The following is a 15,008-nucleotide window of genomic DNA, read 5'->3' on the forward strand; positions in this document are numbered from 1 at the left end:
ATACGCTATATGTACACAGTTGACTTCAAAAGTCAAAAATGTTTCTTTGTTTTACATTTATCAAACTGAAAAACTGGCTTGATGCAGGTTTGATGGTGGTCAAATGTACCAGCATAGTTTTCCAAAACACAGCTGTATGCTGGTATTTTCAGCAGGGATGAAGCGTCTTACAATAACAGTAGCCAATAGAAACACTTTGTTGAAAATATGCCAAAATATTCTTGCTTGACCCTTTTAAACCTAAATGTTTTCTTTGTGCAGTCTCTTTTTGAGCGGCAAGGACTTGCTCTCCATGGTGCTCTACACCCAGCGTTGGAAAAAGCCCACATGCAGCTGCCGAAAAGCATGGCTAGAACAAAGTCTTTTGGTAATTCTTCAGGAATCTTTTACATACACTCCTCAATTAAGCCCCTCAATTTGAAATAGCAGTAAAGTGCTTGGCTTTGTTCTAGTTTATTTTATCTATCTTTCCTTTGGTCTTCAAATCTGAATGCATTTAACCTTTTAGGTGCCAGTAATTTTTGGAAAAATGCTGGATTTTGACATCAAGATTTCAAAAGCTTGTGGCTTGAAAGGGCTTAAAGATAGAGATCTACTGTAAATTAGAAAAAAATAATATTTGCAACACATCCTCACGGTACAACTTTTTATTAGCCATTTGGCGATTTTCTCTCAAAAATCTCACAATTTACTCGCACGCTATGAGCTGAACTGCTTCCGCATCAATGACACGACTCGCACGCTATGAGCTGAACTGCTTCAGCATCAATGACACGATAGCTCACTTGTTCTGCTATTTCCTCGAACACTTTGAATAGGAACGTGACGTAATTTTGGTCTAGAATCGAAGTACTACATGTCTGCCATCTAGTGGTGGGGAATACAAATGAGATATTACACCATATTAGGAACTACAGTCTATTTTATTAAGTATGACGTCTTGTCACAATTTTGCGACTTTGGTGCTTAGAGGGTTAAATGCAGAACTTTGACACACAGTAACATTTGGAATGCCAAGAATAAGGGAAGCAGTGAAAGGAAAGACCACAGATCAAATCTGTAAATTATTGCATACTTGTTCGTCATCAAAGCTCAGCCAAACCCAAAATACATTTTTATAGATCTATCTGTCTGTCTGTGCAGGAGCAACTGAAGAGGATCGGCTGTCTGCCCTGGCAGCAGAGCACAGGTTTCCGCGGAGCTCCTCCATGACGGACAGCCTGAGAGACAGCCATAGTATCCCTCCACCTCCTCAAACGGCTCCCCCACCTCCCCCCTCGCTTTACTATCTAGATACTGGACCCCCTCCTTCGTTCTGCCCACCCCCTCCTCCTGGCCGCATTCACGACCCCAGCCGTTCCAGTTTCAAACCAGGCTCTGAACCAAGACTGCACGCTTTGCCACAGACAATGTCTGCTGAGCTGTTTGAGCCGCCTCGCCATGCCTCCCACATGGATCGGCAGAAGAAAGCCCGCTCCATGATCATCCTGCAGGACTCCTCCCACCTTCCCGTGGAGCCTACTGACATCCCCAGGCCAGGTTCTGTTTCAACTCCGCCCGAAAGGATCAAGAGGAAAGGTCGGGTCATCGATAACCCCTACGCCAATGTGGGCCAGTTTAGCGTGGGCCTATTCACGCCGCCTCTGAGCAAGCCACAACGGAGGAAGAGCCCGCTTGTAAAGCAACTCCAGGTGGAAGATGCTCAGGAGAGAGCCTCGCTAGCACTGGCATCCATCCATGCGAGAGAGCACTCTCCCTCTGGGCGCCTAGCTGCCCACCATACCAGCAGGGCTGATTTCTATCAGCAGCAGCAGCAGCTGTTGCAGGAACGCAGTCAAGCTCAGGCTGAGGGACTGTTTCCTTCGTTCTACCCACCCCCTCCCCCTGGCCGCATTCACGACCCCAGCCGTTCCAGTTTCAAACCAGGCTCTGAACCAAGACTGCACGCTTTGCCACAGACAATGTCTGCTGAGCTGTTTGAGCCGCCTCGCCATGCCTCCCACATGGATCGGCAGAAGAAAGCCCGCTCCATGATCATCCTGCAGGACTCCTCCCACCTTCCCGTGGAGCCTACTGACATCCCCAGGCCAGGTTCTGTTTCAACTCCGCCCGAAAGGATCAAGAGGAAAGGTCGGGTCATCGATAACCCCTACGCCAATGTGGGCCAGTTTAGCGTGGGCCTATTCACGCCGCCTCTGAGCAAGCCACAACGGAGGAAGAGCCCGCTTGTAAAGCAACTCCAGGTGGAAGATGCTCAGGAGAGAGCCTCGCTAGCACTGGCATCCATCCATGCGAGAGAGCACTCTCCCTCTGGGCGCCTAGCTGCCCACCATACCAGCAGGGCTGATTTCTATCAGCAGCAGCAGCAGCTGTTGCAGGAACGCAGTCAAGCTCAGGCTGAGGGACTGTTGCAAGGAAAGAGACCTTTCGCTGCCGCCATTGCTGATGCTGTGAAAGACCGGGAACGTCGACTGGAGGAGAGGCGGAAATCCACAGTCTTCCTATCAGTGGGCACTATGGAGGGCAGTTCGGCACCTCCCCCAGAGGCCCCCTCACTCACACCATCCCGTTCTGTTGATGAACGAATGCTCACACGTGAACTTGGTCAGTTGCCTCCTCCCGCCCTGGCGTTGCGACCCTCTCCTGGGGGCACCACCTTCATTCACCCACTGACGGGCAAGCCCCTGGACCCCAACTCTCCATTGGCACTTGCGCTGGCCGCAAGGGAACGGGCATTAACCTCCCAGAGTCAGTCCCCTTCAAGCAGCCCAGAGCCCAGAACTAAACATGAAGCTGCTGGAGGGGTGCTGTATATGGAGACCCAGACCAAAAGGGCTGAGCGGTCACAGGGTGAGAGGGAGTTTGCCTCACCTCCCTTTTCCCCTGCAACGAAAAGAATTTACGAGACCTCTGCCCCCACCAGCAAAATCCAGTGGGGAAGTCCCATATCCACCAGGAAAGAGTTAGAAACAAGGACAGAATCGAAGGAGCAAAGGAAAATTGAGGACAAGAAGAGTATGATCATCAGCATCATGGACACGTCTCAGCAGAAAACTGCTGGGCTTATCATGGTTCATGCAACAAGTAATGGGGAGGCCGTGGGGCCCAGCCCAGAACACACTGTCCCCTCTCCCTCTCCCAAGGGGGCATTATCAGAGAGCCCGAAACCCATGTTAGCCGAAATAAAACGCGCCAAGTCCCCTGGTCCCGATGCTCCTTCGAGATCCACCCCGCCTCCAGCCACAGCTCCAACTTCCCAGCCACCTCCCAGCCCGTCCTCAGATAAAACCCTGGCACAGGGTAGTTCTGAGGAGGATGTGGAACCCTATACGGTCACATTGCCACCTGCCATGCTCTCTTCCAGTGACGAGGAGACGCGTGAGGAGCTCCGCAAAATCGGTGTGGTTCCTCCACCGGATGAATTTTCCAATGGCCTTCTTGGAAAGGCATCTGCAACTGCAGTACCTCCTGCTCCTACGTTGGCGCAGACAACCCCTTCTGCCCTGCCCTCGGCAACACCCCCACCCCCCGCCCCTCCAGCAGCGGTCGCCGCAGCAGCACAGGTCCCCGCTAGCAGTGGCCCGCAAGCAGCCTCAGGGAAGCCATCTGAGTCCCACCTGGGCCCAGAGTCTGCTGCTGACTCCGGGGTGGAAGAGGTAGACACTCGTAGCTCCAGTGATCACCACTTGGAGACCACGAGCACCATCTCCACCGTCTCCAGTATGTCCACACTGTCCTCGGAAAGCGGCGAGCCCACGGACACCTACACCACCCACGCAGATGGCCAGACGTTCATTCTTGATAAGCCGCCAGTGCCTCCAAAGCCAAAGCTCAAGTCCCAGCTCAGCAAGGGCCCGGTGACATTCAGGGACCCCCTGCTTAAGCAGTCATCTGATAGCGAACTGCTCTCACAGCAGCACGCGGCTGCGCTGGCTGCTGCTGCGGGAGCCTCAGGCCCGGCCAGACCCCGCTACCTCTTCCAGAGACGCTCCAAGTTATGGGGGGACCCCGTGGAACCCCGTCCGCTTTCGGGGGCAGAGGAAGGCAAGCCCACTGTGATCAGCGAGCTCAGCTCTCGGCTGCAGCAGCTGAACAAGGACACGCGCTCACTCGGGGAAGAGCCGCTTGGAGCTTCACTTGACCCCGGAAGGAAATCGCCCGTGGTCGGTGCAAGGTAAGGTGTGAATCCTGGAGAAGACCGATTGCAAATCAGCTTTGCAACTGAATCTGTACTTCTATGAAAACAAATTCAACACCTTTTCTAAAGCAACATTGCAAAGAGAATACAAAAGTTGGTTGTTTATACTGCAAATGCAAGTTTCCTATTGTTTAAATAACAGTGAGAACACTGTTCAATTCTTTTCCCATATCTGAATAACAATGTTCAATCGAAGCTCACAGTTTGCATTTAGTAATATGAAATAAAATGAACATAAATTATATATTAAACATCCTCATGAAAATCACAAAGAATACCAAAGAACATAACGTGTCTGTCCAGAGTTTCACAAGTAGTCACCTTTAACTTTTATTTAAAAGAAAGCTAATCCAGAACCTTAAAATTTCTTACTCGTTTAGAAGCATTAAGTGTTAATGTTTAACATGCTTTCTTCATTGAGACGTTTGGAGCCCCCGAACTATCTCAGCATTGGACGACCACTGGTAAGTAATGTAGAACGGCCTCAGACTGATCTCACAGCTCTACCATATAACCCGTAGACAATAGATAGTGTGATACAGACTTTTCTGTATATACACCAATGCACATAACCAGAGCTACAGGGACAGCTTGAGTTAAAATAATTAATTGCAATAAAAAATGTTTCATATAAAATCAATAAAAGTCAATGTTTTTTTCTGTCTTGATTTTTTAAAAACACCAGCTATGTACTATTTTGCTTATATCCTTAAATACAGCTGAAGTCCTTTATATCCCAACAGATGTGACAAGGACATGGAAGACAGTAAACCTTAGCTTTTAGCCACTAGGGTAAATCAAATGTCATTCCTTTTATTTTCTATTCTTTAACATCCACTAATCCCATATTCGATCACTTTTGCTGACATTGTTCTGGGTTTTATTAATCACTTCTGCAGGTTCTGTGTTCCCTTGTCCACCCTGGCAAATCAACCAAAATGTCTGTCCCTTGACAGTATTGTCAAGTATTCTCAGTACACCTGTTTCGGTTATGACGCCTTTTTCAGTGAACATGATGTGACTCAAAAACTTTCTTGATAACATGCAGTAGGGTGACTACATTATGACATAAATTTAATTTGAAAAGCACTCCTTTAAGTCCCTCTGTCTTGCCATTTGGGTGTTCACAAGGTAACAGATGGCCTGAGGGCATGCACCATCTCAAGCTTCGACCTCTCACCTTCCAAACTCTGTCACATCTAACTCAGTGAGCTTTTCCCTCCGGCCTGCATCTCTATGGCACTGTGCTAGCAGTATGTATGTGGATCCATGTGTGACTGATAGTTTTTTCTTGCAACATCATAGGATATGAATGTGTTGTTTGACCCATGTTTATCACAGTAATTGTGAGCTATAAACCCATGTTTGTCCAACCCTCAATAAAGTTATTTTAAAACTGGATTGAATTTAAATTAACTACACCAGCTGAAAGTTGTCATTTCACATTGGATGATCCAACATAAAACCAACATAATCACAGTGTCATCATAATAATAATATCTAATTCCTCTGTGTAGTCGTTCTTTTTCTTTCTCTCCATTCAAACATGCTGTCCAAGCTTACTGTACTCGCTAAGTGTTTTGTGACACTTTCATCCATTAATCATGCTAACACAGTGATCGCTCCGGCTTCTTCTTGGAAAAATTGTAGCTCATGTAGTATGCATTGTTTATTTTTCATGCATATTTGTTCATTTTGCTTAATTTTTGTTTCATTTGACCAGAACGGCACCTTACCCCAGACAGAGGATGTATTGAAAGAAATGCCGTGTTTAATTTCACATCATCAAAAGTCACTCTTTATTGATAGTGTCTATATGTGCATGTTCCACCATTGAAAGCTGAGGTCTGGGGCTAGCTGCGCTCTGGTCTGTGTCGCTAAGCATTTGGTTTGCATTCAATTGACATTGCTGAGGATATGAAGTGTGTGGTGTTTGTTTTTGTTCTGTCATGGACTGATGCTAACCGACCGCTCTCTCTCTCTTTCTCATTGCCCCTCACTCTCTCTCTTCCTCTGTTTCTCTCTCTTTTTCTCCGTCTCCCTCTCTCCCTCTTTCTCTCACTCTCTCTTTGCATGCTACGCTGCTCTGTCTAGAGCTGAATTTGAGGCTAAGCCCAGAAGAGCCGGGCACCTGTGTAAGTGCGCATGAATCATCTCATCTCTGTTTTTTCTGTTTCCACACCTCTGAGTCAAGCTCTGATCATCATCCACCCTTCCTCATTTACTGATTTGGCCAGGCCCCTCTAAACCCCAGCTTTTCCATGTTTTTCATTGGCTGCTTAATTCTCAATCCTCAAGTTACAGAGGCAAAAGGATTCGATCAATTCAAGTATAGGGCATTAGTTTTCATTTAGATTTTTCGTAGACTGCTTCTACAGATATGATAGGTAATGATCAGAGCTTGCACCTGTATTGTTAAATAAGTTCTGTCCTCTTCACCCGGGGTGAAACATATGGCTGACTTGGCTAGTTATGTAAAAATCTCAAATTATGAATCCTATATTGTTATATATTTTTCACAAAATAATACAATATGTAATCTGAAGGTTGAGATGTTATTCGTGTCTCCACATCTGTCTTCTGTTGTTTCTCATGTGTTGCATGTTTGGTTGTGCTTTCAGTGTTCTGCTGTAGTGCTCATAAAATCTGTGTAAATCTGGCCATGTTTTACATTTCATTCAGATTGCATTCGAACTCATGTAACACCCCAGTCATTACCATTGATTGTTAATTGAGTAATTACATCTGATCTTCACTTCATTGCACACAGAGGCAGGTTTTAAGTGGAGAGCGAGTTTCTTTTGCCTAGTTACAGTTGTAGCATGCAGAACTAAACAAAAGTTTAAACAGTCTTAACAAACTTAGTGGCAAAAAAATTATAAATTTAATATTTATATTTAATATTTTAATTTAATGTTAACAAATGAAACAATTCTTGTAAATTGTTACCAGTATTTTTTACTTGTTTTTACCTTATTGATACTAAAAAATAAACCTGCCAGTGCAGTAAGACAAAATATATGTATATTCAAGATACAATGCATAAAAACAAGTCTTAATATTATTTGCGGTTTGCTTCACAAGTAAATTTAGGGATTTTTAGATATTTTCACTGAAAAATTTAAAAAGGGCATTAAAACTCATTAAGAAGGTGTTTTTACAGTGTAAATAGGTTGAATTTTGATGTCATATTGACTAAAGCCCCGTTCACACCAAGAACGATAACTATAAAGATAACGATATTAGCGTCCACACCAGCGAACGATATTGTCTGTAAGCGCACGCTCGTCTGCTGCTTTAAATTCTCGAACTCGTTATAGCAGGATTGATTCTGATTGGCTGTCAATGTTTTTATCATTCATCAGCTGAAAAAAAAAATCGTTCTGAAAGTGATTCGTTTCTCTGTGCATTTATCGTTATAGCTGTGGTGTGGACTCTGCTATTCTTTAATATTGAGAATGATTTTTAGAACTATATCTTTATCGTTATCTTTATAGTTATCGTGCTTGATGTGAACAGGCCTTTAGGAGAAAACACTTTAAATTTTAGTTGTATGACTGAACTATAAACTCTAAAAACTCAAATCCAAGCTCCTCCTTGATCTCATGATGTATTCTCTCTATCTTTGCACCGCAGGTCTGTAACACCTTTGCACTTCTATTATTATGGCTAAACGCATTAATTAAACATGTCACTAACCACGTCTAACTCAAAAAACGTAGAGTCCTAACATAGCTGATGCTTTCCCTGCCACTGAATCTACGGTTTCTCACAACAACAAAAAAAGTTGACTTTCATCCTATCTGCCCCCTTCCTTTTCTCTTCTGTTCCCTACTTCCAGACTCTTCAGCAGTTTGGGGGAGCTCCATACTATCTCTCAGAGAGGCTACGGCACCACCTACACCATCAGACCAGGCAGCCGCTACCCAATGACCCGGCGGACACCCCACCAGAAGCCCCTCCACCTCTGGAACAAGTACGACGTTGGCGACTGGCTGGCCAGCATTAATCTGTCTGAACACCGGGAGCGATTCCAAGAGCATGAGATTGAGGGCTCCCATCTGCCTGCTCTGACCAAGGAGGACTTCGCTGAGCTAGGTGTGACGCGCGTCGGTCACCGCATGAACATTGAGCGCGCCCTTAAGCAGCTGCTGGAGAGTTGACCACGCGCCTCCCTCTACCTGTAGCTAGTCTCAACACAGTTTTCTTTTATTATCTTATTTAATTTGCTTGTCATTTTTCTTGCAATTCTTGAGATTTAAATCCGAAGTGTGTCATTTCGATGTTAAAATAATTATCCTATCCCACGCTTTTGTAAAAAGCAATCCCTGGGGTGTTACTAAATGGTATTAATATGTACCATTTAGGTACTAATAGGTACATTTTTGGTGCTGATATGTAAGGCAGAGATGTCTAATTTTGCTCCTGGAGGGCCACTTTTTTCAGAGTTTAGCTCTCAGCAGTTTCAATACACTTGCCTGGAAGTTTCTACTGATTCTGTAGACCATGATTAGCTGTTTAGCTGATGTGTTTAACTGGAACTAGAGCTAAACTCTGCTGACAAGTGGCCATCCAGGAGCAGGATTGGACACCCCTGCTTTAAGGTACTATTATGAACCCTTTAGGGGTAGAAATAAGTAGGGTTGCAAAGAGGCAGACATTTTTGGAAAGTTTACAGAAATGTTCCACCCTTTGCAACCCTATAAATAAGGTACAACGGAAGGGTACTGCACCAGTGACAACTTTTTTGGACCTCTTTTTCCAGGAATGCAATTTATTATTCCCCTGAAAACATTGCTCTGTTTATTTGAGCATCCCAACCAATCCGACGCACCAACATTGACAGTGTTTGTCCAACCAATGGCAGTCAATTTAAACAATCATTTTTGCTATTGCCGCAGAAATTACACACTTCTGTTTTAAATAATCTCACTATTTCTTAAATCCATCATTGGTGTAGTGGGTGTTGACTCCATGCTGTTTTTTTGTAGCACTATCATAAGCCCCTCCCACTCTACTGCCAGCAGCCAATCACATGGGTGCTGTGTATTTGGAAGGGACTGTGAATTTAGTGATCGAATTGGCTTTGTTCACACTGCACAAAAATCTGATTTATTTTGCAAAATCAGATCTGCTGACGGCGTCTTGCCATGGTGCCAAACTCATGATGCATTTATTTAATGCATTTATGCAAATACTTAAAACCGCTCATTGATTCAACTCATTTACTATTCACTGTGTAGTTTCCTATATGGTGAAAAAGTGAGAGAAAATTAGTGTATTTGCAAAGTAAATCTCATCCCGAATTAGGAAAAACTACTTGAAATCCAATTTGACAGTTCACACTGCATTTGAATCTGATTTCAAACCACTTACAGTAATGGGGGTCAAAAATAATGCTCAAATGCTACAAAACTCAGATTTTTGCTGTCTGTCGAAAACAAAGCCTATTCAAAACATCTCGTAATTGATTCTTCAGTTTCATTAGCATGATAAACACCCACTAATCCCTTAGTCCCAAATCCATTTTTTTCTACTTTACTATTCGCTTCTTACCGCTGTCATTCATTCAGAGAAAGGAGGGATGCTGTTGAGAAAAGGAAGTTCAGTTGCCTTTCAGAGTATTTTTTTAGGAGTGGATGAGCAGAGTGGGCGTGGCCGGATCCTCTCTGTCTACCGCCTGCCCCCTTCTGGCTGAGGGACGTACAACACTCGGAGAATGTTTAACCAACACTAGTGGCTTTTTCATAATCAGACTCTTAACTTTGGGTTTCCAAAGGAAATATGACATTAGATAGAATATCTCAATGTATTTAAATAGCTTTGAAAATGGAGGGAGACCGCAAACAACAGGACGGACCATGCAAAACTGCACCTGTCTCTCTCCCTAGATTATTTATTCCACCAATAATTTACCCATTTTTACCAATTATATACATATATATTTGACAGAAAAAAAGTATATAGATATATGAATATAACATTTTTGTCATAAATATAAAACTTATATATGATATTATATATATAAAGACAAAAAACACTCTTGAAAATGATTTTTGATGGTTATCCTTTTATGATGGACTGTAGCATGAAACGTTACATCACCATACGGAATGACGGTTGACTGATTTGTTCGATTTGCATTGTACCACCCCCTTTTTTGCTTTTCTTTCTTATGGTTTTACAGAACCTGGTCTTCCATCTTTAATTGGGCTGTAACGGTGTGTTCATGTTTGAGCCCTTCACACACACCGCTTTTGTCTGTTATTAATTTGTAGTTTTTTCGTATGAAACAAAAACGCGTTTCCAGTACAGTTACACACTTTCATGCGCACAACCACACCGGTTTCTTATCCAAATTTGATCTAAATAAGTCTTCTTAATCTGGTAATAAGAAATTCCGAATAAGAAACTCTGCAATAAGTGTGTGTGTGAACAAACGTGTGTGCGGTGTGCATGACAGAACCGCTGTGGGACGAGAAACATCTGGATGGTATATCGCAGCTCATCTGGATGGTAACGACTGGTGTTCGAAGACAGAATCTATAATTGTAAAAGTTTCTACCTTATGGCTTATATGTTAACCTGCTGTAAGCACTGAAGCATTTGGCTTATTTGTTTTGGCCTTTATTTTTTTTTTTCTTTGTCCTCATAGGTGGATTTTGTAGCTTGTGAAATATGATGCTTAGAAGACTTTTTATGAATTCATTTAGAATGAATTTTAGAATGACAACTACAGTAGTTAAAAGAAGAAGCTGAGGACAAAAGATTTCATGAAAAAACAATCAATGAAAAAGAAGCCCAGAGATCCTGCAGCTGTATATATGGACAAATGACTCAAATATTTGCTTTTTATATCAATCACAAGCAATGTATATATACGATAGTTTTCATATAAATTTTTAAAAATCTAAAAAATATATAGATCTATATATGAATGTTTGGCATATATGCATAGTTAACCACCTGTCAAAAAAGGTGAAGATTTTACTCTTTGTATGGAGTTCGGGGGTGATTTGCACAAAACAAGGTGCTAGCATTTCAAGCCATTCATTCCCACCTGTCCCATTCAACCCTCTATTAGGGCTCAACAGATGCATATATGACCTGTTTGCATATTTAAACGAAACCTGGGACATGCAAACACAGACACACATATGCTCATTTCTCTTCTGTGCACCATCAAACCTATTCAGTCCTGTTTTTAATACCCAACGTGTGTGTGTGTGTGTGTGTGTGTGTGTGTTTGTGTGTGTGTGTGTGTGTGTCAGACAGCAGCCAATCACATGGGTGCTGTGTATTTGGAAGGGACTGTGAATTTAGTGATCGAATTGGCTTTGTTCACACTGCATACAAAAAAATCAGATTTTTTTTTCCAAATCTGATCTTTAGGACTGATCAGATCTGCCTATACCTGGTTTATCCACAATTGTGTCATGGTGCTGAACTCATGATGCATTAAAGTATGCATTTAATGCATTTATGCAAATACTGAAACCGCTCATTGATTCATCTCATTTACTATTAATTGAATAGTTTGCTATATGGGGAAAAAGTGAGAGAAAATTAGTGTATTTGCAAAGTAAATCTCATCCGTAATTAGTAAAAACTACTTGAAATCCAATTTGACAGTTCACACTGCATTTTAATCTGATTTCAAACCACCTATAGTACAAATGTGGTTTTAAACTGGGTTTTGTTTTTTTTTGCTGTCCAAACTACAAAAATACAACAAAAACAGTTTTTTTGCTGTCTGTCTGAACAAAGCCTATTCAAAATATCCCGTAATTGATTCTTCAGTTTCATTAGCATAAACACCCACTAATCCCTTAGTCCCAAATCCAGTTTTTCTACTTTACTATCCGCTGTCATTCATTCAGAAAAACGAGGGATGCTGTTGAGAAAAGGAAGTTCAGTTGCCTTTCAGAGTATTTTTTTAGGAGTGGATGAGCAGAGTGGGCGTGGCCGGATCCTCTCTGTCTACCGCCTGCCCCCTTCTGGCTGAGGGACGTACAACACTCGGAGAATGTTTAACCAACACTAGTGGCTTTTTCATAATCAGACTCTTAACTTTGGGTTTCCAAAGGAAATATGACATTAGATAGAATATCTCAATGTATTTAAATAGCTTTGAAAATGGAGGGAGACCGCAAACAACAGGACGGACCGTGCAAAACTGCACCTGTCTCTCTCCCTAGATTATTTATTCCACCAATAATTTACCCATTTTTACCAATTATATACATATATATTTGACAGAAAAAAAGTATATAGATATATGAATATAACATTTTTGTCATAAATATAAAACTTATATATGATATTATATATATAAAGACAAAAAACACTCTTGAAAATGATTTTTGATGGTTATCCTTTTATGATGGACTGTAGCATGAAACGTTACATCACCATACGGAATGACGGTTGACTGATTTGTTCGATTTGCATTGTACCACCCCCTTTTTTGCTTTTCTTTCTTATGGTTTTACAGAACCTGGTCTTCCATCTTTAATTGGGCTGTAACGGTGTGTTCATGTTTGAGCCCTTCACACACACCGCTTTTGTCTGTTATTAATTTGTAGTTTTTTCGTATGAAACAAAAACGCGTTCCCAGTACAGTTACACACTTTCATGCGCACAACCACACCGGTTTCTTATCCAAATTTGATCTAAATAAGTCTTCTTAATCTGGTAATAAGAAATTCCGAATAAGAAACTCTGCAATAAGTGTGTGTGTGAACAAACGTGTGTGCGGTGTGCATGACAGAACCGCTGTGGGACGAGAAACATCTGGATGGTATATCGCAGCTCATCTGGATGGTAACGACTGGTGTTCGAAGACAGAATCTATAATTGTAAAAGTTTCTACCTTATGGCTTATATGTTAACCTGCTGTAAGCACTGAAGCATTTGGCTTATTTGTTTTGGCCTTTATTTTTTTTTTTCTTTGTCCTCATAGGTGGATTTTGTAGCTTGTGAAATATGATGCTTAGAAGACTTTTTATGAATTCATTTAGAATGAATTTTAGAATGACAACTACAGTAGTTAAAAGAAGAAGCTGAGGACAAAAGATTTCATGAAAAAACAATCAATGAAAAAGAAGCCCAGAGATCCTGCAGCTGTATATATGGACAAATGACTCAAATATTTGCTTTTTATATCAATCACAAGCAATGTATATATACGATAGTTTTCATATAAATTTTTAAAAATCTAAAAAATATATAGATCTATATATGAATGTTTGGCATATATGCATAGTTAACCACCTGTCAAAAAAGGTGAAGATTTTACTCTTTGTATGGAGTTCGGGGGTGATTTGCACAAAACAAGGTGCTAGCATTTCAAGCCATTCATTCCCACCTGTCCCATTCAACCCTCCATTAGGGCTCAACAGATGCATATTTAAACGAAACCTGGGACATGCAAACACAGACGCTCATTTCTCTTCTGTGCATCATCAGTCCTGTTTTTAATACCTAACGTGTGTGTGTGTGTGTGTGTGTTTGACTGTGACAGCAGAACGAGTTAATGCTTCACCACTGGTCATCTCTTCTCTTGCATCTGAAATCAGGCCGCACGCAAACAGCCAAGGATGATGAGAGCTTCTCAGTGCCTCGTCAGATGAGCACGCCAGTAACACTGTGTGGGGAAAAAGCCCTTCTGTAGGAGCAGTGTTGAGTCAGAGTAGATGCCATATTTATCTTGATATGAACGAAAAGAGAAGTACAGCCTGTTCACACTGCAGGTAAATACAGATGTCACTCCTCTTCTTTATGCTGTTTTGGACACACTGCTAAATATGGGAGTGGCATTCTAAACCTGATTTCACTGGGGATACGAAATCAATTATGATTTTAGACATTACAACAGTATAATGTACAGAATGAAAATGGATATTAATTCTGGGATTTGCCAAAAATTGTATTTTACAGTTATTCATTACTGGTAAATATTCATTTAATTTTTGTATTTATTTTTGGGGGGATAGAAATGAATCTTTTAGTCAGCAAAAAATGCATTAAATTGATCAAAAATGACATTAAAGACATAATGTTATAAAAGATTTCTATTTCAAATAAATGCTGTTCATGTAAAATTTTCTATTCATCAAAGAATCCAGTATCACAGTTTCCACAGGAAATATTAAGTGGGAAAACTATTTTCAACATTGATGACGATAAGAAATGTTTCTTGAGCGGCAAATGATTTCTGAAGGATCATGTGACGCTGGAGTAATGATGCTGAAAATTCAGCTTTGCACCACAGGAATAAATTATATTTTAAAATATATTAAAATAGCAAAACGTTTTTTTTTTTATTGTAATAAAATTAATTTTTTTTTACTGCATGTTTTGATCCCAAAAATGATAGTGAGCACAAAAGACTTCTTTCAAATGAATTAAATAGTTTTAATGAATGTTAATATTGATCAATATTAATAAATTAAAATATACTGATATGGTATCCATAGTGTCTCTAAGACATTTATATACATTTTTTTCTCTGATTGGCATTTAAAATATACAAATTTCCAGCATAAAATAAGGGTTTTAAAAATCAAATGTGACTTGTGAAGTGAGTGAGTGAAGTGACATGTGGCCAAGTATGGTTACCCATACTAGGAATTAGTGCTCTGCGTTTAACCCATCCAAAGTGCACACACACAGCAGTGAACACACACACACCGTGAACACACACCCGGAGCAGTGGGCAGCCATTTATGCTGCGGCGCCCGGGAAGCAGTTGGAGGTTCGGTGCCTTGCTCAAGGGCACCTCAGTCGTGGTACTGAAGGTGGGAGAGAG

The 15,008-nt window shown here is 41.5% G+C and overlaps 1 protein-coding gene across 1 annotated transcript in view; it reads left to right on the forward strand.

The window, feature by feature from the left end:
* shank3a (SH3 and multiple ankyrin repeat domains 3a) overlaps window positions 1–8,143 on the forward strand; it is a 265,841-nt gene extending 257,698 nt beyond the window's left edge. Inside the window, exons 22-26 of the mRNA XM_016515151.1 lie at window positions 262–367; window positions 1,144–1,844; window positions 2,397–4,174; window positions 6,293–6,333; window positions 8,040–8,143. Coding sequence (XP_016370637.1) covers window positions 262–367; window positions 1,144–1,844; window positions 2,397–4,174; window positions 6,293–6,333; window positions 8,040–8,131 — 2,718 coding nt within the window. The 3' untranslated portion in view covers window positions 8,132–8,143. The remainder of the gene's footprint in view (window positions 1–261; window positions 368–1,143; window positions 1,845–2,396; window positions 4,175–6,292; window positions 6,334–8,039) is intronic.
* The last annotated feature ends 6,865 nt before the right edge of the window (window positions 8,144–15,008 follow it).

This window comes from Sinocyclocheilus rhinocerous, unplaced genomic scaffold (genome assembly GCF_001515625.1).
Source record: "Sinocyclocheilus rhinocerous isolate Xijiao unplaced genomic scaffold, SAMN03320098_v1.1 scaffold717, whole genome shotgun sequence".
NCBI classification, from domain to species: Eukaryota; Metazoa; Chordata; class Actinopteri; order Cypriniformes; family Cyprinidae; genus Sinocyclocheilus; species Sinocyclocheilus rhinocerous.